Here is a 24,226-nt window from a genome sequence, read left to right as displayed (position 1 = left end):
CCATCTTGTGCCAATATCAGTCATTTATCTATTCATGTATTGATACTATTTTCCCAGACTACTCCTGGACTAAGATTAAGCCTACTCCTGGACTAAGCATGCTTAATAGAGAATCTCAAATTAAAGTGCTTTTTAGTCCAGGATTTAACTCAATCTGGGTCTGCGAACAGTGCCTAATCCGGCCCTGAGTTTGGTAAAGGAGGACGGGAATTTTCTTCTCATGAGACCAGGCACCTGAGTTTCCCTCATTTTATCAAACTAACTTGTAATAAAAAAGTTAATTCCTCACATGACTCTTTTTACTATGGTTGAGGTCGAGGAGAAATCTTGAAATAGGGAGAGAAACTATCTCAGATAATTGAGGTTAACAAACATTTGATTTTGCTATGTGACTGGCTCCATCGTATCCCCACAGGACTGTCAGTCAGTCGGATATTCAATCTGATTGGTCTGTCTGTTACAGCCAACTCAGTGCCATAGGCGTTTCATTCCTCGTTCTTGCTATTTATCCCGTCAATCCCTGATCCGTCTCAACGGAAAACGTCAAAGCGGCGGGTATTCACGTAGAAACTCACGGGGCTTTTACAGCGTAGTGACCAGGAAACATGCCTACATTACGCAGTTAGCGCTAGAGATCCAATTGCCGCAGGTGAGGTCAAATGCAGAGGGAAGGGAAACCGCGTTGTTGTTGACAGGTGCAGTGAACAATAATGTCTAGCCATACCCGACGCGGAGAAATGGAGACTGACAAAGTGGTGTTGTGTGAGAGCCTTGCTATATGGGTAAGTATGTCAATGATGTCCTCTGTTCATTCAGAGAGCGCTCTAAAAAGCGTCTGATTGCATGAATGTCTACTGTTTTACCGATGACGGTATCGTTTACCTATGGCAGGTAGGTTAGTGTTTGCCCATTCATAAACGCTAACCTTTAGGCTAGGGAGGGGGAGGATGCGCTTTAAGAGCCACGACGCTTGCTCTAAACCAGGGATGGGCAACTTTGATGGGGGTGGGGGCCACAAAAAATCTGAAGTCATCATGACTGGCCGCAGTGGCTCACTGCTCTGTTTACCCACATCCATACACACATGCAGTCACAGCTGGTCCTAGTTTTTTGGGGGCCCTAAGTTAAATGGTGTTGCAAGCAAAACATTTTAGGAGCCCTCTTGACAGCAGAGAGAAACAATTTAAAGTATTTTAATTACCTGCAGTTCTACACATTTTGCCATGGGATGTAGAGAAAAATGTGCAGTTTTATAATGTTAGGTGACATGGTCTAATTGAGTGACTGTCAGTGACATAAGAGGAAAAAATGCTGATGCACAACCAAATTCCATAATTGTATTCTACTATTCTATCTCGAAACATACATTTTGGATCAGTTGATCTGCTGGTCTAAACACATCTCTTACGGTATGGTTTTGGAAACATATCTTTCATGTCAGTGAGAATGTTATATTTTTCATAAAACAAAAGGTTCAATAACTACACACCTTTTATAGGGTTATGGTTAGTGTTCCCACACGGCCATATCTCCATGTTACATCGGTTGTTGACAGAAGACAGGCGACCACCTGTGTTAATTAGCTACCTGCGCGTAAGCCTAACTGGGCAGGAAGGGTAGTTTGTCAATTAGAGGCACACAGCATATGGATCTGTGCAAGTTTTATTTTACCTTTATTTAACTAGGCAAGTCAGTTAAGAACAAATTCTTATTTTCAATGACAGCCTAGGAACAGTGGGTTAACTGCCTTGTCCAGGGGCAGAACGACAGATTTTTACCTTGTCAGCTCGGGGATTCGGTCTTGCAACCTTTCGGTTACTTGTCCAACGCTCTAACCACTAGGCTACCTGCCGCCCCAAATCTGCTACAGTAAGTGTATTTTTTTTATTTGAATAATTATTTCTTTCTGATATGAAACGTATGTTTCGAAAACAATTTTTCAAGTGATCATTTTTTACCTTTCTAAATGTTAACACAGTGTCGGAATTGTAGTTCACACGGAGCTAGCCGTGGGCAAAGCTAACCGCTAAAAACCCAACAGAGAGAATGGTTGAAGAGAGCTAGGTTAGTGTTGGGGCTGAAGGAATCAGGAAATGGGTCACTTGTGTTGATTTGGAAACCCACCTGTTCTCTCCTATTTACTATTGTCGATATGGACAGCTTTTTTTTCACACCTATTCCCAATTATTTAACCTGCCAAGACAATGTGCTGTAGGACTTTGGTACCCAGCCAGGCGTTAATGCATCTCTCTCTCCTCACTGAATGAATGACAAATGGATGAAGGGGAGATAATTGTGCACCTAATCTCACAATTTTATTTAAATTAGGCCTAACTGAGTGATAAGGAGGGCGAAGACGTTGATTTTAATTTAGAAATATAATAGTGTAATGATGAGTTTGTTATGCCTATTTACAGAAAATAATTTGACCGCGAGCCATGCGGGTTGATACCATTCTCTTTTACATTTTACTTTGTAAAAATAAACTGTTATGGGACTGTTTTATTGACTGTGACTATTATTAACCAAATGTATTGTAACAGACGCGAAAACATGCTACATGTTGCAGTAGGCCTTTAGAATAATTTAAAACATATCTTTGACGCTATTCAAGTTTATGAGCGGGAAACAAATGATGCCAGTCAACTTGCACCGCTGGCCCATCGAAACTACACCTAAACTATACTGAAACTAATTTCACACATAATAAGAGTTAGCCTATAGACTATTACATTTACAATAATCTGATGAGTGATAATATTAGGTTTATCAGTTATCAAATTGTACATGAAGAGATGGGCTCATCTTGTAATTGACAGATGCAGGGAAAGGAGCATCACTTTATCAAATCCTTTTATCAAAAGATATTGAGCTTGAAATTGACGTTGCTGATGAAGACTCTTCATCTGATGTTGACTTTGAGCCTCCGCCTCTGCCTGAGCCTCGCCGCAGAAAAACCACAACAGAGCTAACGGAGAGAGTGATCCCAACTGCCACGGCGAGACAGGAGTCTGGGAGAGTGGCACGGTTAGGGTAGAAGAGTGACAAGTTTATGTGACATGAAGATGTTGCAGCCCATCAGAGATTGGACTGTTGCTCATGCGCACAGAAAAGGAAACAGTACGTTTTTTTTTATTTTATTTTATTTAACCTTTATTTAACCAGGTAGGCAAATTGAGAACACGTTCTCATTTACAATTGCGACCTGGCCAAGATAAAGCAAAGCAGTTCGACACATACAACAACACATAGTTACACATGGAGTAAAAACAAACATATAGTCAATAATACAGTGAAAAAAATAAGTCTACAGTATATACAATGTGAGCAAGTGAGGTGAGATAAGGGGGGTGAAGGCAAACAGATATATGTATAAATAAATAAAAATATAAAAAGGCCATGGAGGCGAAGTGAGTACAACACAGCAAGTAAAATAAAAACTAAAAAAACACTGGAATGGTTGGTTTGCATTGGAAGAAAGTGCAAAGTAGAGACAGAAATAATGGGGTGCAAAGGAGCAAAATAAATTAATAAATAAATACAGTAGGTAAAGAGGTAGTTGTTTGGGCTAAATTGTAGATGGGTTATGTACAGGTGCAGTAATCTATGAGCTGCTCTGACAGCTGGTGCTTAAAGCTAGTGAGGGAGATAGGTGTTTCCAGTTTCAGAGATTTTTGTAGTTCGTTCCAGTCATTGGCAGCAGAGAACTGGAAGGAGAGGCGTCCAAAGGAAGAATTGGTTTTGGGGGTGACTAGAGAGATATACCTGCTGGAGCGCGTGCTACGGGTAGGTGCTGCTACGGTGACCAGCGAGCTGAGATAAGGGGGGACTTTACCTAGCAGGGTCTTGTAGATGACCTGGAACCAATGGGTTTGGCGACGAGTATGAAGCGAGGGCCAGCCAACGAGAGTGTACAGGTCGCAGTGGTGGGTAGTATATGGGGCTTTGGTGACAAAACGGATGGCACTGTGATAGACTGCATCCAATTTATTGAGTAGGGTTTTGGAGGCTATTTTGTAAATGACATCACCGAAGTCGAGGATTGGTAGGATGGTCAGTTTTACAAGGGTATGTTTGGCAGCATGAGTAAAGGATGCTTTGTTGCGGAATAGGAAGCCAATTCTAGATTTGACTTTGGATTGGAGATGTTTGATGTGGGTCTGGAAGGAGAGTTTACAGTCTAACCAGACACCTAGGTATTTGTAGTTGTCCACATATTCTAAGTCAGAGCCGTCCAAAGTAGTGATGTTGGACAGGCGGGCCGGAGCAGGCAGCGATCGGTTGAAGAGCATGCATTTGGTTTTACTTGTATTTAAGAGCAGTTGGAGGCCACGGAAGGAGAGTTGTATGGCATTGAAGCTCGCCTGGAGGGTTGTTAACACAGTGTCAAAAGAAGGGCCAGAAGTATACAGAATAGTGTCGTCTGCGTAGAGGTGGATCAGAGAATCACCAGCAGCAAGAGCGACATCATTGATGTAAACAGAGAAGAGAGTCGGTCCAAGAATTGAACCCTGTGGCACCCCCATAGAGACTGCCAGAGGCCCGGACAACAGACCCTCCGATTTGACACACTGAACTCTATCAGAGAAGTAGTTGGTGAACCAGGCGAGGCAATCATTAGAGAAACCAAGGCTGTCGAGTCTGCCAATGAGGATGTGGTGATTGACAGAGTCAAAAGCCTTGGCCAGGTCAATGAATACGGCTGCACAGTATTGTTTCCTATCGATGGCGGTTACGATATCGTTTATGACCTTGAGCGTGGCTGAGGTGCACCCATGACCAGCTCTGAAACCAGATTGCATAGCGGAGAAGGTGTGGTGTGATTCGAAATGGTCGGTAATCTGTTTGTTGACTTGGCTTTCGAAGACCTTAGAAAGGCAGGGTAGGATAGATATAGGTCTGTAGCAGTTAGGGTCAAGGGTGTCCCCCCCTTTGAAGAGGGGGATAACCGCAGCTGCTTTCCAATCTTTGGGTATCTCAGACGACACGAAAGAGAGGTTGAAGAGGCTAGTAATAGGGGTGGCAACAATTTCAGCAGATAGTTTTAGAAAGAAAGGGTCCAGATTATCTAGCCCGGCTGATTTGTTAGGGTCCAGATTTTGCAGCTCATTAAGAACATCAGCTGACTGTATTTGGGAGAAAGAGAAATGGGGAAGGCTTGGGCGAGTAGCAGAGGGGAGGGCAGTGCTGTTGTCCCGGGTAGGGGTAGCCAGGTGGAAAGCATGGCCAGCCGTAGAAAAATGCTTATTGAAATTCTCAATTATAGTGGATTTGTCGGTGGTGACAGTGTTTCCTATCTTCAGGGCGGTTGGAAGCTGGGAGGAGGTGTTCTTATTCTCCATGGACTTTACGGTGTCCCAGAACTTTTTTGAATTTGTGTTGCAGGAAGCAAATTTCTGCTTGAAAAAGCTAGCCTTGGCTGTTCTAACTGCCTGTGTATATTGGTTTCTGGCTTCCCTGAAAAGTTGCATATCACGGGGGCTGTTCGATGCTAATGCAGAACGCCATAGGATGTTTTTCTGTTGGTTAAGGGCAGTCAGGTCAGGAGAGAACCAAGGGCTATATCTGTTCCTGGTTCTAAATTTCTTGAATGGGGCATGCTTATTCAAGATGGTGAGGAAGGCATTTTAAAAAAATGACCAGGCATCCTCTACTGACGGGATGAGATCAATATCCTTCCAGGATACCCCGGCCAGGTCAATTAGGAAGGCCTGCTCGCTGAAGTGTTTCAGGGAGCGTTTGACAGTGATGAGTGGAGGTCGTTTGACCGCTGACCCATTACGGATGCAGGCAATGAGGCAGTGATCGCTGAGATCTTGGTTAAAAACAGCAGAGGTGTATTTGGAGGGCAAGTTTGTTAGGATGATATCTATGAGGGTACCCGTGTTTACGGAATTAGGGTGGTACCTGGTAGGTTCATTAATAATTTGTGTGAGATTGAGGGCATCAAGCTTAGATTGTAGGGTGGCTGGGGTGTTGAGCATGTTCAAATTTAGGTCACCTAGCAGCACGAGCTCTGAAGATAGATGGGGGGCAATCAGTTCACATATAGTGTCCAGAGCACAGCTGGGGGCAGAGGGTGGTCTATAGCAGGCGGCAACGGTGAGAGACTTGTTTTTAGAGAGGTGGATTTTTAAAAGTAGAAGTTCAAATTGTTTGGGAACAGACCTGGATAGTATAACAGAACTCTGCAGGCAGTCTTTGCAGTAGATTGCAACACCGCCCCCTTTGGCCGTTCTATCTTGTCTGAAAATATTGTAATTGGGGATAAAAATGTCTGAATTTTTGGTGGTCTTTCTAAGCCAGGATTCAGACACGGCTAAAACATCCGGGTTGGTAGAGTGTGCTAAAGCAGTGAACAGAACAAACTTAGGGAGGAGGCTCCTAATGTTAACATGCATGAAGCCAAGGCTATTACGGTTACAGAAGTCATCAAAAGAGAGCGCCTGGGGAATAGGAGTGGAGCCAGGTACTGCAGGGCCTGGATTCACCTCTACATCACCAGAGGAACAGAGGAGAAGTAGGATAATGGTACGGCTAAAAGCTATGAGAATTGGTCGCCTAGAGCTACCAGAGCAGAGAGTAAAAGGAAGTTTCTGGGGGCGATAAAATAGTTTAAAGGAATAATGTACAGACAAAGGTATGGTAGGATGTGAATACAGTGGAGGTAAACCTAGGTATTGAGTGATGATGAGAGAGATCTTGTCTCTAGAAACATCATTGAAACCAGGTGATGTCATCGCATATGTGGGTGGTGGAACTGCAGGGTTGGATATGGTATAGAGAGCAGGGCTAGAATCTCTACAGTGAAATAAGCCAATAAACACTAACCAGAACAGCAATGGACAAGGCATATTTACATTAAGGAGAGGCAAGCTTAATCGAGTGATAAATAAGGGTCCAGTGAGTAGAGGTTGGTTGGGGTCGTGGCGATCCAGACAGCTGGCCGGGTATATGGCTATCGGTAGCAGCATAGGATGGAGGTCTGTTTGTAGATACCTCGTGCGTTTCCGTCGGTAGGTTCCGTGTAGTGGGGTTTTGTTCAGATAGCAGCCGATAAGACAGCTAACGATTAGCGGGCCTCAGATGAGCGTTCAGGTAACGCCGGGACGGAGGTGCCGGTTGGATAAATCCCTCGGGCAGATAACGTCGGCAGTCAGTCGTGAAGGCCCGGTGGGGTTCCGTATCTGCAGCAGCAACAAAGAAGCGGGTCCGGATGGTGATGGAACTCCTCAGCTGGCTAGCTCCAGCATGATTTGAGTTAGCTCCGGGGTCGACGTAAGCCAATAGTCACACGGTATGCAGCTAGCTAGCTGCGAAATCAAGGTGCAAGTGTCCAGAGGCTGCGGTTGGAATCCGGGGAAACTGAGAGAAAAAAAGTCCCGGAATGCTCCGGTCCGAGTCGCGTTGCACAAAAGTGCCGGTAGATTATCGAGCTAGAGGAATAGCTGATGACCGCAAAAACGTGGGCAGCTGAAACACCAACGCTAGCCAGCAAACCGGCTAATTTCGGGGCAACGTGGGAAATATCTATGGATGAACTCAAAGCATTTATTGCACTCTTGTACTGGATGTCCGCGGTGCCTACAGCGGAAAGAGCATGGATGTGGAGTCATTTTTTCGTCTGATAGGTATGAGGTGGACTTTCACCATGCCATGCAACCGCTTCAGAGAGATTATGCGAAACATGCGGCAGGTGCACAGGAAACAAGGCCCATAAACTGTGTGCAGTGCAATCGATTTGTTTATGGGGCTTGCGCATGCGAAGCCCAAAGCTGTGTTCTGACTGTGGATCCGAAGCATAAAGAGAAGACGAGATTGATTAATGCGTTAAGTCACGTGTATAAGAGCGAAACACAGTGTTTGATACAATCAACAAATTACTGTTGTATATCTTGTCATGAATATTTTTCTACAGATTTCTTTATGCAATTCATCCTTTACAATTGTTCATGCACTGGTGCTTTTGTTTAGGAATACAGCAAATCATTTCACCTGTGCACCTGGCTGGTTATATTATTATTATATTTTTGGTTTCTACTTTGTCAAAAGAAGCTGTAACTGGACTTTAATATTTACTATAACTCTATTACTAATCGTATCTACAAATAAAGTTTATCAAATGGATTACACTGTTTTTATTGTATGGGAAACTAAAATAGGCTGGATGCCAAGGGAATCCAGGCTTCCCCAAAAAATGGACCAATAAAAAAAACTAAAATATTTTATCTTTCGTCTATCTGTGTTTCATAATTTTCTTTCAATTTGCAAGAGGCTGAATGCATCTCACAGTAGAAAGCATCCGAGCCAGTGAAACAGCCCCCCGGTCTCAATACGTGTATCTGTCTGGTCCAAACGAGGATGACATTGTTGCCGAGCTAAACTGAGTGAGCTCAACTGTGAACAACAAAAAAAAGTGTCATGGGAAGCCAGCTTGGATTTTGGTGTCACTCCTATCAAATCCCATTGAGGGCATACATAATTGACAAACTTGAATTGCTGTATCTCATTGTGTTGTTGTCCTCCGGTGGCTAGCGAACCAGCTAGCTAAAATTGGGCCTTTCCATTAGCCATGGATGGAGATGGAGATAGGGATTTGGACTTGTGGTTTTACTTAATTCTCTGTACTGACCAATGATTATAATCCAACCATCAGAATCGGCTTGGCTCCCCCAGTGATTTTACACACGCATCGCTACTGAGTGGGTATACGTTGTATACCTGCTGCGTATACCATCCACTACACAACTGTTAATAACCGAAATCCCCCGAAATGTATGTTAATCACTCAGCACCACTGTTTTCTCAATTAAATTAAATTCAGCATAAAAAAGGAGCACATTTTTAAGTTTGTTCCAACTGAGCGAGTCTGACCACACACAATGGGCTTGATGGATACTTTTTGTCTTCTAATGCCTCTTAAGGGGAAAGTAATCAAAAAGTAAGTGAAAGTAACCAGTTTACATTGCTGAGTTTGGATAATCCAAAAGTTACATTACTGATTACAATTAGAGGTCTCAACCTTTGTCACAGGCTTTCACCTCGTGAGCGAAGCCTGAGCGCTGAGGCTAGTGGTCATCTGACACCATGGAGAACAGTCCTGGAGGGTGAATTATTCACAAATCCACCGTAGCAGAGCTTAGAAGCATCTCTCTCTGGGCCTGTCTCTCGGTCTCAATACACACAAGCTTTCTCTCTTTCTGACCAAGGTTTGTCTGTTTTCTATCTGCTCACCCATGACATGTATTTGATGGTTCACGACAGCTTTGCAACTTGATGCTATACGATGAATGCAAATGGAGATGGATATCAGTGTCTCCAACTGCCTCCCCCTTTTCTCATTCCTGTCCCAGCGTCTCCCCTTCTCCTCGGTCTCTACTCTAACCTGTGCTATTCTCCCTGTTTGTATCACCCTCAGCTCCAGACCTTCAACACTGCAGCACCATGTACGACTGTAGAGCTGACCACTGGAGCTGCCATTTCTCAGGCCCTGCATCAGATGTGAGGCACATGTATACACATACACACAATTCACAGTATATGTCCAGGCTTCAGAGACATGAATTTATACTGACAGTCTTACCCTGGCTGAATATTTAACACACTGGAGTCGGTTATAAAGCCCAGTCAGATTCTGGGGTTGGATATTTTCTGATTTGAATACGGTTGTTTAGTAGCCGTTTTTTGTCCAATGCTTATGCATGTGTGTGTGTTGTGCAATGCAGAGATCCAGCATGGTTCAGTGAGAGTTGGCTTGGTCGCATTAAAGAAGATGTTGGGAATAACTGGAGACTGAAGGTGCTGAACTCCATACTTACCTCTTTCTGTCCATCCCTTCTCTCCCCTCCCTATTTCTCTCTGTACTTCCATCCCTAATTCCCTTGCAATCCTTCCTTCCTTCCTCTCTGCTTCCACCCCTCCTTCCCCTCTCCCTCCTTCTTTCCCTCCCCTACTGACCTAAAAGCCAGTGTGACTGCTCTCTGCTGGCCCTGTCAGTATTTTAGCCAGCCATTGGCCTGTCAGATATATCCTCTCCAGATCAGACTCACTCTAAATGTTTCCATAGCTCACTGTGATGAGATTATTTGAGGTGTAAACTTTGTTTATGTAGTGATGAGTGTGTAACTTCTTTCTCCAGATAAACAACCTGAAGAAGATCCTTCAGATGATGGTGGATTACTACAATGAGGTCAGTAGAAGCACTGATTTAAAACCCTTTATGTCTGGTTCTATTCTCTCTCTATGTCACCAGGTCCTGAACCAGCAGATCTGACTTCTCCGTCCCAGACCTGGTCCAGGTAATAACGGTTTAATGTCTATTTATAACTGTTATATTCTCTTTCTATGTCACTAGGTCCTGAGCCAGCAGATCCAGGAGTTTCCCCTGCCAGACCTGGTGAAGGTGGCAGAACACTCAGACCCTGTAGAACTGGGACGACTGCTGCAGCTCACACTGGGCTGTGCTGTCAAATGTGAACGCAAGCAAGGTATTACGCTTGCGCACACACACACACACACACACACACACACACACACACACACACACACACACACACACACAGTATATTCTGAAAGTTTTCAGACCCCTTCACTTTTTCTACATTTACTCTAATATTGGTGAAATAGTTTTTCCCCCTCAATCTACACACAATACCCCATCATGTTAAAGCAAAAATAGGTTTTCAGACATTTCAAATTTATTACAAATACAATTTTTTTAAATTCCATTTACATAAGTATTCAGACTTTGGCAGCGATTACAGCCGTGAGTCATTTTGGGTATGACGCTACAAGCTTGGCAACCTGTATTTGGGGAGTTTCTCCCATTCTTCTCAGCAGATCCTCTCAAGCTCTGTCAGGTTGGATGGGGAGTGTCACTGCACAGCTTTTTATTTTCTACGGACAATTCCTTTGACCTCATGGCTTGGTTTTTGCTCTGACATGCGCTGTCAACTCTGGGACCTTAAATCCTGTCCAATCAATTGAATTTACCACAGGTGGACTCTAATCAACGGTAATGTGTATAGATTGATGAGGAAAATTGTTGTTTTAATCAATTTTAGAATAAGGCTGTAACGTAACAATGTGGAAAAAGTCTGAATACTTTCCCGAATGCACTGTATATACACACACACACACACACACACACACACACACACACACACACACACACACACACACACACACACATGGTGCAGTCACAGAGGCTGAACTAAAATAGTTCAACAAACTATATTGTTGCTTTGTCAAGACAACGACGGAGTCTGCTCAATCTGAAACAGACTGGCACCCAAAACAGAAAGTGTGTTAGTGTGTAATCCTCTCTTTCCCTTCCTTCCTCTCTCTCTCTCTTCCTCGCTTCCTCTCCAGAGTACATACAGATCATCATGACTCTGGAGGAGTCTGTACAGCATGTGGTGATGACAGCCCTTCAGGAGGTAAGTCTAGGCCTGACCAGGGCCATTCTCTCTGATTTCAAATAGTTTGTCATGCACGGTAGGATCTTAAAATTGCCAATTTTTGTTAAAAAAGCCAGTTACCAATACTGTGATGTTGTTAAAGTACATGTCATGACATCTATTTGGCTTTAGAAAGTCATTTTAGAACACTTGTGGCGTGTGAATGAGTAGGATTGACGTTGGCTCTAACCAAACCTGTACCATGTCGCTCTCTCTCTGTTAGCTGATGAGTAAAGAGAACATGGCCCAGTTTGGAGCAGAGCCACCGGGGGACGTAGAATCACAGGTGAGAGGAGGAGATCCACTGTGTTAGGCATGTAATAGTCTATAGTGTTGTTGCTGACAGTTCATATCTCTCTAATGTTGACACTGGAGGACCTGGAACAAGAGGAGAGAGGAGATCCACTGTGCTAGGCATCTAATAGAATGCTGTTGTCTTTATTATAGTTGTTGTTGTTTGCTTATCTCTCAAAAGTTGACTGCTTGTCTTAGACTCTTTAATTAGTACTGCGATATTGCTCGTCTCTCTTTGGAGCTGCTGAAGTAGGCTTTAGAGCTGTATTGTTAAGTGTGTGTGTCTAGTTGAAGAAGGCTCTCGAGGACCTGGCAGATCTGATGGCAGAAAAGGAGGAGCTAGCCCAGCGCTGTCAGGAGCTCGACGTACAGGTACACACACATTTTAAATACTTTATTTGAATCCACAAGTCACATTACCTCAAAGGATTCATACATTTCAAAGGTTGTTCATACGAGGACACTTAAGGAAACAAAAAGCTCCTTCACCTCCACACAGCTAGGCTGCCCATAACGGCAGGCTTGCAATCTGAAGGTCACATACTGTAAGCCTATGTACGTGGCCGAGGATGCCAAATATCAATGACACACACACACAACCCTGGTACTGTATAAACTGGGTCTGTGTTATGTGCTGTGATGCCAGAGGCTATTGTCTGTGGCTGGTGTAGCAGAAGGGCTGTGGTTTTACAGACTAAGCCACTGCTCTCCCACTACCTGCTCTCTCTGCCATACTCTGCTCTGCCTGGCTGGGGAAAACATAGTACAGGACAAAATTCTGCTACTGGTTATTGATTAGGTCAAGTCCATGTTGTATGGGCCTCTCGTGTCTCCAGATTGAATTGTTACAGTAGACCACCAGTGTCTCTCTTCAAGGACACACAGAGAGGTAAGTCAACATGGCTGCTCGTCGTCAAGGCGGACAAAAAACATCTAATGGCTGGTTGCCGAGGCGGATTAAAATATCTATACCCTGTCGTGCTCTCTGTCGCTAACGTATCACTAATCTAAACTACGTGGTGTGTTCATTTGTAGTGTTTGGGAACAGGTGGAGAGAAGACGCTGGGTTGAATTACGTATTTTTTTTAATGCACTCTCACACACAAAGATTCTATTCCCAAGTATTGTCTCTGACATAAAGCATGACTAATGAACAGAGGAGCGACTGTGTGTCAGGGAGAATAACTAACCAGCCTTTCAACCTATTAGTCAACATGTTGATGTTGTTGAAGGTGTTGTATGGCTTCACCGCACTACTTTCAGGGTGTAATAATGATGCTTTGTTTGTTGAACAGTTGGAGAGAACGGGTCTTTCCCACTAGAGATTAATTGATGCTTATCACATCATCTCTCAAAGACTCTTTTAGTTACCTTTCTCCCCATTCTTCAGGCATCTGTGACATGTGGTACCTCCGTAATGGATAAACTGTAAAAAATGAGGGTTGGACCTTAATGTTCTCGCTACTAATTCATACTTTGGGATTGAGACACAGCCCACCTCTGACCCTAGTTTGACCCTTGTCAGGTGACGGTCCTTCAGGAGGAGCGTAACAGCCTATTAGCTGAGAACGACGTGCTGACGGACCGAGCCAATCAGCTGGACTCGTTTGATAACCCGAGCACGCCCTCCGGACGGAAACACAGCCAGCTACAGATACAGCTAGAGACTCTACAGGAGGAGAACTTCAGGTATGTGTCAGTGAAAACACATCGCACTGGAACGAAGCTTAGAGTTATTCATCACAGCACTTACAGATGCCTCTCTCTGTGTGTGTAGGCTAGAGGCAGCTAAGGATGACTACCGTATCCACTGTGAGGAGTTGGAGAAGCAGCTGATCGAGGTTCAGCATCGTAACGACGAACTCACCAGCCTGGCCGAGGAGTCACGAGCACTTAAAGACGAACTCGATATCCTCAGGTGTGTCTGGTGGTGTTCTAGGTGCTTTATTTCAGTTGTAATCATCAGATCCTCTGAGATGTGCATCACTACCTGGAATGTGTAGAAGTGGGAGAGAGGAAGTGGTCAGTTTGAGGTAAGGGTATGTAACCTTTATTTAACTAGGCAAGTCAGTTGAGAACAAATTCTTTATTTACAATGACGGCCTACAGTAAGACCAGTAAGAATGTGTTGTTTAGGTCCTTGCATTAATCGATTTGCCTGTTTTATTTATTTATCTTTATAAATTCAATTAAATGCAATAAATTATAAATGTGTGTGTGTGTGTAGGAGCTGTTCGGACCGTGCTGTGAAGCTGGAGGCGTCAGCGGAGACATACAGGCGTAAACTGGAGAACCTGGGAGATCTGAGTAGACAAGTCAAACTGCTGGAGGAGAAGAACATGACCTACATGCACAACACTGTCAGTCTGGAGGAGGAACTACGCAAGGCTAACACTGCCCGCGCACAGCTAGAGACATACAAGAGACAGGTGAGACATGCCTGAGAATATACTAGAAACAGAATAATTCCTAAAGGTGTCCCCTCCCTTCTGCCCTGTGGGTCTGACAGAACTGGGTTGGGGAAAGCAATATGCCAGAACTCTGTGAAGCTTTTGCCCTTTCCTAGCAAATCGTCTCTGAGGAGACATCATTTTGGAATGGCAAACAGCCAATCAGGGGGCTTACTAAATCTACTTCCTGTTTCCTACCAGGTCCAGGAGCTGCACCGGAAGTTGTCAGAGGAGTCTCGGCGGGCAGACAACCTGGCTTACGAAAAGAAGAAGTTTGAAGAGAAACATGACGCCGTGATGAGGGAGAAAGAGGTACAGACTGGATCCTAACACTTAACTCTATTCCAACCTACCTGGTCCCCTTGACATGCAAACACATTAGGGGAAGGAATGTTTTAATAATAATCTAATGCTGTTGACTTGTCTCCTGATGATGATGGTCATCAGAGGATCATCATTGAGCGAGACTCTCTGAAGGAGACCAATGAGGAGCTGCGATGTAACCAGGCTCAACAGGACCAGCTCCTACAAGCAGGTAGCTCATTGGACCATCACATTGACAATGTAGACTGACTGGTGCTGCATATGATTGGAAAACAGATTTACTGTAGTTGAGGTTTGGTCCGTTGATAAAGTGTTGGCGCCTTCCGACATTGCCGACAACTTTAAAGGCGAGTCGAGACTGACTGATCTACAAATCACCATGCTTCAAAAATAACTACTCAATGTTATTTTTGATCAGTCAGTCACAATTTACCCATGATGCATCATGGTTTCTAACACCGCCTGTGTCTCTCTGAAGCCTACAGACACATGGCTACTGATCTGCTCTGTTTCTCCACAGGGATGGCAGGGATGCCAGCTGGTAGTCCAACCCATGATAACCTTGCTGCTGAGATCCTACCTGTAGAGTACAGGTAGTCATTTAATAGTTGTTTGTTTTGTGTGTGTGAGACACTGACTGAACTAACTGTGTGTGTCCTTGTCCATACAGGGAGAAGTTTATCCGGCTCCAGCATGAGAATAAGATGTTGCGTGTGCAGCAGGAGGGATCAGAGAATGACAAGATCTCTGAACTACAGACACTGCTAGAGGTGGCACACAGAAACCATTTCGAACTGGACACTGAGAACAGGTAAGCTGTGTGTGTGTGTTTTTTACTTCCTGTTTGACTGTGATGTACTTCTTGTGTGTCTGATGTACTTCCAGGTTAAGCATGGAGAGGGTCACTGAGCTGCAGCAGCAGGTAGAGGATTTACAGAAAGCCCTACAGGGCCAGGGAGCCAAGACTGATGACGTGAGTTCAACCAGACATATAACTTTTTATAGTATACCGCTATATCAAACATTAACCCTAAATATTGCATAATACTGCCTTTCATATGTACAGTAGCAGCTGTGAGGTAACAGTATCTGTGTGTTCGCTCTCTTACAACTGCTCTTTATTTGCAGTCTCACCTGAAGAGGAAACTGGATGCTCATATGTAAGTATGGTCCATACTGCTTTGTGAGACCTCTATGGCTGCGTTTACATAAGCAGCCAAATTCTGATATTTTTTTCACTAATTGATATTTTGACCAATCAGATCAGCTCTGAAAAAGATCTGGTGTGAATAGATCTGATGTGATTGGTCAAAATTAGTGGGGAAATGATCAGAATTGGGGTGCCTGTATAAACACAGCCATACTTCCTCCTGACAGAGACATTTGTAAAGTAAGGTGTTTTATTATCCAGGGTGCAACTGAACGAGGCGCAAGATGAGATCATGAAGAAGAAGGAACTCCTGGAGGACTTGCAGCCAGACAACACACAGACCTGTGAGTACAACTATAACACAACCATAGCGTGACCACAACACTGGCGGTATAGTTCGGAATAACCCCAGTGAGTGTTGTCCGCCTGTCCCTTAGCTCTGAGACTGGATGAGCTGATGGCTGCTCTGAAGAAGAAGGATGATGACATGAGAGCCATGGAGGAGAGATACAAGATGTACCTGGAGAAAGCACGCAATGTGATTCCTTAATCATTCATTCATTCATTCATTCTTCTCACATCCAACTAGCAGCTGGACAAAAAATAACAAGTGCAGAAAAAAAACATGCTCTATTTGCTGCTGCTCCCACCAATGATATCTGTCTCGGTGCTGTAGGTGATCCGTGCATTGGACCCCAAGCTGAACCCAGCCACAGCAGAGATCCAGGCTCTAAAGAACCAGCTGACGGACAGAGACAAGAGGATCCTCAGTCTAGAGGTAACGCTGATCTTTAACCCCTGGCTCTGACCTTTGGACCCTAACCTTAACCATTAGCCATGAGGCACTCATTGACATGGGGATCCATAGTACTTACCTCACAATGCACTCGCAACCTCTGGTATTGATCGTCTCTCTCGTTTTCTCTGTGTCTCTCTGTAGAGGGAGTGTGAGCAGGCAAAGCTGAGAGAGTATGAAGAGAAGCTGATTGTAACAGCATGGTACAACAAGGTTAGAACATGTAGTCAGAATAGACATGTATTTTCTTTTGAAAATAAAGGACAGGAATGTACCGTTTACAAATGTTACTTATACAGAGCTTTTGCTCCAACTCAAATAAGCATTCCTGTTGCATGTCTTCCGCCCCCTTCAGAGTCTAAGCTTCCAGAAGCTGGCGATTGAGGCCCGTCTGGGGGGTCGCTCCACCTCCATGGTGCCCCCAGGTCAGTCCTTCCTGACCCAGCAGCGCCAGGTCACCAACGCCGCCCGCAGGAACCTCTCTGTCAGCGTGCCTGCCACCACCACTAAGTAGACCTGGGATGGGTGACTACTGAGGTGGGCCAGCGTGTGTACAGGCTCCTGCTATTAATGTTGAACCATGATTAGTTCAATCAGGTTTGTTAGTGCTGGGCTGGAACAAAGGCCTGCTGACACTGCGGCCCTCTAGGACTGGGATCTCCTACATCTGACGTAAACAAACGAATGGCTCATCTCTAACTCCTTTCCAGAAATGTACACTCAAGTGACCTTAAGCACATTAGTTCTCAGAACCTGGAGAGGGGACAAGCATGCACTAACTGACTTGAACATGAGCACTTACTCTAACAAGGTTCCCTACTCACTGATACTCCAGACGGTAACAGTTTTACGCCCCACTACAGTTTAGGATGTTTATAATCTCCGGTAATGAGTTTGGTCTGGCAAACCTAACCAACATGCTTTATTAGCTTAGCACATAGCCTAGCACATAACACTAACTGAGCCCTACAATATACCTGTGTTAGTTTTGAGAATGACACAAATATTAATTTTCACAAAGTTTGCTGCTTCAGTGTCTTTAGATATTTTTGTCAGATGTTAGTATGGAATACTGAAGTATAATTACAAGCATTTCATAAGTGTCAAAGGCTTTTATTGACAATTACATGAAGTTGATGCAAAGAGTCAATATTTGCAGTGTTGACCCTTCTTTTTCAAGACCTCTGCAATCCACCCTGGCATGCTGTCAATTAACTTCTGGGCCACATCCTGACTGATGGCAGCCCATTCTTGCACAATCAATGCTTGGAGTTTGTCAGAATTTGTGTTTTTGTTTGTCCACCCGCCTTTTGAGGATTGACCACAAGTTCTCAATGGGATTAAGGTCTGGGGAGTTTCCTGGCCATGGACCCAAAATATTGATGTTTTGTTCCCCGAGCCACTTAGTTATCACTTTAGCCTTATGGCAAGGAGCTCCATCATGCTGGAAAAGGCATTGTTCGTCACCAAACTGTTCCTGGATGGTTGGGAGAAGTTGTACTCGGAGGATGTGTTGGTACCATTCTTTATTCATGACTGTGTTCTTAGGCATAATTGTGAGTGAGCCCACTCCCTTGGCTGAGAAGCAACCCCACACATGAATGGTCTCAGGATGCTTTACTGTTGGCATGACACAGGACTGATGGTAGCGCGCACCTTGTATTCTCCGGACAAGCTTTTTTCCGGATGCCCCAAACAATCAGAAAGGGGATTCATCAGAGAAAATGACTTTACCCAATTCCTCAGCAGTCCAATCCCTGTACCTTTTGCAGAATATCAGTCTGTCCCTGATGTTTTTCCTGGAGAGAAGTGGCTTCTTTGTTGCCCTTCTTGACACCAGGCCATCCTCCAAAAGTCTTCGCCTCACTGTGTGTGCAGATGCACTCACACCTGCCTGCTGCCATTCCTGAGCAAGCTCCGTACTGGTGGTGCCCCGATCCCGCAACTGAATCAACTTTAGGAGATGGTCCTGGCGCTTGCTGGACTTTCTTGGGCACCCTAAAGCCTTCTTCACAACAATTGAACCGCTCTCCATGAAGTTCTTGATGATCCGATAAATGGTTGATTTAGGTGCAATCTTACTGGCAGCAACATCATTGCCTGTGAAGCCCTTTTTGTGCAAAGCAATGATGACGGCACGTGTTTCCTTGCAGGTAACCATGGTTGACAGAGGAAGAACAATGATTCCAAGCACCACCCTCCTTTTGAAGCTTCCAGTCTGTTGTTTGAACTCAATCAGCATAACAGAGTGATCTCCAGCCTTGTCCTTGTCAACACTCACACCCGTGTTAACGAGAGAATCACTGACATGATGTCAGCTAGTCCTTTTGTGGCAGGGCTGAAATGCAGTGGAATTTTTGGGGGGGGATTCAGTTCATTTGCATGGCAAAGAAGGACTAAGCAAATTAATTGCAATTCATCTGATCACTCTTCATATCATTCTGGAGTATATGCAAATTGCCATCATACAAACTGAGGCAGCAGATTTTGTGAAAATGTATATTTGTGTCATTCTCAACTTTTGGCCACGACTGTATGTCATGGATAGAGCAGGTGTTCCTAGTGTTTTGTACACTCGGTGTGTATTTAGTCAGATATATGTGAGTTATTCTGTCTATGGTTGTGCTAAAAACTATGTTATTCACAATTGGAGCTTATAAGAAAAATGTGGTTTTAGATGGCTTATTTTAATGCTGAATATAGCTGATATTATAATGTTTTTATACTACAACAAAACGATGAATCAACTGCACTATGCAGTTAAAGGATGTTACAATCATCTTATCAACCATTGGACTACAAAGAGAGTTTGACCTCTGATCTTCCTCTTCTGTGTTTCACAATCACCAGAGTGAAAATGGAATACAGGAGAAATGGGTGTATTTGGTGCTGGCAACCAAAAGTTGGTATTGCAGCACAGATCGATCCATTACTAGTTTCTTACACAAAAGCAGTCTATACTGCAGACCTGTGTCAACATCCTGTAATGCCATACTGACACAAGCATCTCTGGTGCTGCAACAACTAATCATTCAATCAACTCAGAAATCCAGGACTTTTTAATGGTATTTATTTTTGATACTGTGATCTGACTACTAGAACTTAGCACCAGCTCTATCGGAACAGTGTTGGGCCTTTACAGTGCCTTCAGAAAGTATTCATCCCCCTTGACTTATTCTACATTTTGTTGTGTTACAGCCTGAATTCAAACATTTATTTTAAAAAACACACACAAATTACCCATCTACACACAATAGCCCATAATGATAAAGTGAAAACATGTTTTTAGAATTTTGGAAATTTATTGAATTTCATTTACAAATATTCACACCCCTGAGTCAATACATGTTAGAATCACCTTTGGCAGTGATTACAGCATTGAGTCTTTCTGGGTAAGTCTCTAAGAGCTTTGCACACCTGGATTGTAAAACATTTGCACATTCTTTTAATTCTTCAAGCTCTGTCGAGTTGGTTGTTGATCATTGCTAGACAGTCTTGCCATAGATTTTCAAGCAGATTTAAGTCAAAATTGTAACTAGGCTATTCAGAAACATTCAATGTTGTCTTGGTATGCAACTCCAGTGTATATTTGGCCTTGTGTTTTAGGTTATTGTCCTGCTGAAAGGTTAATTTGTCTCCCAGTGTCTGTTACTGTTAACCAGGTTTTCCTCTAGGATTTTGCTTATGCTTAGCTCTATTATTTTTATTTTAAAAAACTCCCTAGTCCTTGCCCATGACAAGCATGCCTGTAACATGATGCAGCCACCACAATGCTTGAAAATATGAAGAGTGCTACTCAGTGATGTTGTATTTGGCCCAAACTTAATGCTTTGTATTCAGGACATGAAGTTAATTTCCTTGCCTCATTTTTTGCAGTTTTACTTAAGTGCCTTATTGCAAACAGAATGCATGTTTTGGAATATTTGTATTATGTACAAACTTCCTACTTTTTAGTCTTATTTAGGTTAGTATTGTGGAGTAGCTACAATGTTGTTAATCCATCCTCAGTTTTCTCCTATCACAGCCATTAAACTATAACTGTTTTAAGTTAATCATTGGCCTCATGGTGAAATCATTGAGCGGTTTCCTTCCACTCCGGCAACTGAGTTAGGAAGGACACCTGTATCTTTGCAGTGACTGGGTGTATTGATACACCATCCAAAGTGTAATTAATAACTTCACCATGCTCAAAGGGATATTCAATGTCTGCAATTTCTTTCTTTTTTGCCCATCTACCATCTACCAATCTGCCATCTGCCCTTCTTTGCGAGGCATTAGAAAACCTCCCTGGTCTTTGTGGTTGCATCTGTGTTTGTAATTCACTGCTCAACTGAGGGGACCTTACATATAATTGAATGTGTGGGGGACAGAGATGAGGTAGTCATTCAAAAATCATGTTAAACACTTATTGCACATAATGGGTCCATGCAATTTGTGACTTAAGAACATTTTTACTCCTTAACATATTTGAGGCTTTCCATAACAAAGCGGTTGAATACTTACTGAGTCAAGGCATTTCAACTTTTCATTTTTTATTAATTTGTAAAAATGTCTAAACATAATTTCACTTTGACATTATGTGTATGGCAATGACACAAAGTCTCAATTTAATCAATTTTAAATTCAGGCTGTAACAACAAAATGTGGACAAAGTTAAGGGGTGTGAATACTTTATGAAGGCACTGTGTCTTGTGTCTGGATGAGTAGAAGGGAATCAACAGTATAATAGTCTATATAGCACTACTGTAATGAGGGTTCAAACACCAGCTTGGGATTTTATAACTGCTTTCACAGACCTCGAATGTTATTGTTGTGCTATGAAATATTGAAATGTGGATTAACTAAACCAGAATCTAACCTTGTCCTGGATGCATTTAATCTACATTTGTGAAACCAGCTCCTAGATTAAATATTGTTCCTCTCTGATGAAGCAAAAACGCAGTGACAACTTTTGAATTTCTTACAAATGTGTTTGGGCATGTTGGCCCTCTGGGGTGCACTGGGATCTCTGAATGAAACATGAAAAGCTCTGTAAAATAGCTATCAATTGATTTGATCATTTTCTACAATCCCTACTTGTTTTGGATTCCTAGCCTTATAGTGAAAACGTAGCTCAAAGCTAGCAGTTAGCTAGATGTTGGATTTGCTGTTTCGGGGAAATGTGATATTCCAGTATGTCATGTGATGCTTCTTACGTTATGTACACACACATACTACAGCTAAAACAATGTGGTATCTAGACTCGTGCCTCTAGGTCAAATCACATTTTATTGGTCACATACACATATTTAGCAGATGTTATTGTGGGTGTCGCAAAATGCTTGTGTTCCTAGCTCCAACAGTGCAGTAGTATATAACAATACACACATTTTAAAGTAAAATAATGGAATTAAGAAATATATAAATACTGGGACGAGCAATGTCAGAGTGACAGTGACTAAAATACAGTAGATATATATACAGTTGAAGTCGGAAGTTTACATACACCTTAGCCAAACTAAATTTTTCACAATTCCTGACATTTAATCCAAGTAAAAATTCCCTGTCTTAGGTCAGTTAGGATCACCACTTTATTTTAAGAATGTGAAATGTCAGAATAATAGCAGAGATTTTTCAGCTTTTATTTCTTTCATCACATTCCCAGTGAGTCAGAAGTTTACATACACTCAATTAGTATTTGGTAGCGTTGCCTTTAAATTGTTTTACTTGGGTCAAATGTTTAGGGTAGCCTTCCACAACCTTCCAACAAGAAGTTGGATGAATTTTGGCCCATTCCTCCTGACAGAGCTGGTGTAATTGAGTCAGGTTTGTAGGCCTCCATGCTCGCACACACTTTTTCTATGGGATTGAGGTTAGGGCTTTGTGATGGCCACTCCAATACCTTGACTTTGTTGTCCTTTTGCCACAACTTTGGAAGTATGCTTGGGGTCTGCCACAACTTTGGAAGTATGCTTGGGGTCATTGTCCATTTGGTAGACCCATTTGCGACCAAGCTTTAACTTCCTGACTGATGTCTTGAGATGTTGCTTCAATATATCCACATCATTTTCTTTCCTCGTGATGCCATCTATTTTGTGAAGTGCACCAGTCCCTCCTGCAGCAAAGCACACCCACAACATGATGCTGCCACCCCCGTGCTTCACGGTTGGGATGGTGTTCTTCGGCTTGCAAGCTTCCCCCTTTTTCCTCCAGACATAATGACATTATGGCCAAACAGTTCTATTTTTGTTTCATCAGACCAGAGGACATTTCTCCAAAAAGTATGATCTTTGTCCCTATGTGCAGTTGTAAACTGTAGGCTGGCTGTTTTGGAGCAGTGGCTTCTTCCTTGCTGAGCGGCCTTTCAGGTTATATCGATATAGGACTTGTTTTACTGTGGATATAGTCCTTTGCTGCTGTTCTGGGATTGATTTGCACTTTTCACACAAGTACATTCATCTCTAGGAGACAGAACGCGTCTCCTTCCTGAGCGGTATGACAGCTGCGTGGTCCCATGGTGTTTATACTTGCGTACTATTGTTTGTACAGATTAATGTGTTACCTTCAGGCGTTTGGAAATTGCTCTTAAGGATGAACCAGACTTGTGGAGGTGTACAATTTTGTTTCTGAGGTCTTGGCTGATTTCTTTTGATTTTCCCGTGATGTTAAGCAAAGAGGTACTGAGTTTAAAGGTAGGCCTTGAAATATATCCACAGGTATGCCTCCAATAGGCTAATTCAATTTACATAATTTGAGTCAATCAGAAGCTTCTAAAGCTATGACATCATTTTCTGGAATTTTCCAAGCTGTTTGAAGTCACAGTCAACTTAGTGTATGTAAACTTCTGACCCATTGGAATTGTGATTAAGTGAAATAATCTGTCTGTAAACAATTGTTGGAAAAATGACTTGTGTCATGCACAAAGTAGATGTCCTAACTGACTTGCCAAAACTATAGTTTGAAAAACGCATTTTAATGACTCCAACCTAAGTGTATGTAAATTTCCGATTTCAACTGTATATGAAATAAGTGAAACAGTATGTGAACATTTATGAAAGTGACTAATGTTCCATTCATTAAAGTGACCAGTGATTCCATGTCAATGTACATATGGTAGCAGCCTCTAAGGTGCAGGGATGAGAAACCGGCTGGTAGCTGGCTAGTGATGGCTATTTAGGTTCTCTTGCAGTGGATGGTACTTGTACACCTACTGATTATTCACATATACAATACCATGTATACAGAGATCAGCGCAGCACTATGAGATCGCAACAAAGCTGTTCAGATAGTACTTAGTGATTGTGTTAGTGGAAAGATAAGGAAGTGTGAATTGAAATTATTATATGAAATGAAAAATAAGCCTTTGGTTTTCATGTATTGTAAAGAATAAACTCGTAAATGTATTTTTATAAGTGTTGTTGAATTAGTGTAATGGGTTGAGAAACCTGTGTCATCCTCAGTGGCCATGTCCATATTTAGATTTTTACTCACTTTCTAATCAAAACAAAAAGAGTGATCTTCCATAACACAACACATGTCATCATTGCTCACATTTCCTTTGATCAACATTTATATTGTTTTTGAGTGCACAAACTGAAAAAAATCAGAAAAGCAAACTTGTATAACTTACTCAGGCTACTCTTTCAGTTATTAGTACATTGACACTGATGCTGTACTGGCTTACACGCTGACCAAACCACCCGCGTTGCGTGAGCATTGTAAAATAAATGTACACATACATGTTATTTATTCATGCACGTCAACGAGCGTCTGC

At 42.9% G+C, this 24,226-nt stretch overlaps 1 protein-coding gene across 3 annotated transcripts; it reads left to right on the top strand.

Annotated features, from left to right (window-relative positions):
• Positions 1-599: 599 nt before the first annotated feature.
• LOC129855319 (protein Hook homolog 1-like) lies at positions 600-21,410 on the top strand. 3 transcript variants are annotated; one of them, XM_055922848.1, is made up of 22 exons: positions 600-782; positions 9,419-9,501; positions 9,726-9,798; positions 10,139-10,189; positions 10,355-10,487; positions 11,371-11,438; positions 11,683-11,745; positions 12,042-12,125; positions 13,279-13,442; positions 13,531-13,671; positions 13,981-14,182; positions 14,405-14,515; positions 14,651-14,738; positions 15,048-15,120; positions 15,198-15,338; positions 15,413-15,500; positions 15,656-15,687; positions 15,939-16,021; positions 16,115-16,215; positions 16,354-16,455; positions 16,618-16,686; positions 16,829-21,410. In XM_055922848.1, exons 1-22 carry the CDS (start codon positions 711-713, stop codon positions 16,985-16,987), a joined length of 2,181 nt encoding a protein of 726 aa, XP_055778823.1. In that variant the 5' UTR covers positions 600-710; the 3' UTR covers positions 16,988-21,410. The 3 variants fall into 3 exon arrangements, with proteins under 3 accessions (XP_055778823.1, XP_055778824.1, XP_055778825.1); XM_055922849.1 differs by lacking the exon at positions 9,726-9,798 and having other exon boundaries at positions 693-782; XM_055922850.1 differs by lacking the exons at positions 600-782; positions 9,726-9,798 and adding an exon at positions 9,056-9,209.
• Positions 21,411-24,226: the final 2,816 nt, after the last annotated feature.

Source organism: Salvelinus fontinalis, chromosome 5, assembly GCF_029448725.1.
Source record: "Salvelinus fontinalis isolate EN_2023a chromosome 5, ASM2944872v1, whole genome shotgun sequence".
Classification (NCBI taxonomy): domain Eukaryota; kingdom Metazoa; phylum Chordata; class Actinopteri; order Salmoniformes; family Salmonidae; genus Salvelinus; species Salvelinus fontinalis.
Note: the sequence above shows the minus strand (reverse complement) of the source record. Positions and strands in the feature narration are given on the sequence as shown.

Bases quoted from the DNA above. Each gene is read 5' to 3' on its own strand.
- LOC129855319 (XM_055922848.1), top strand. From the start codon at position 711: ATGTCTAGCCATACCCGACGCGGAGAAATGGAGACTGACAAAGTGGTG. The intron at 13,443-13,530 runs GTATGTGTCAGT...CTGTGTGTGTAG, and splicing joins CTACAGGAGGAGAACTTCAG to GCTAGAGGCAGCTAAGGATG. The intron at 16,022-16,114 runs GTGAGTACAACT...CCTGTCCCTTAG, and splicing joins GCCAGACAACACACAGACCT to CTCTGAGACTGGATGAGCTG.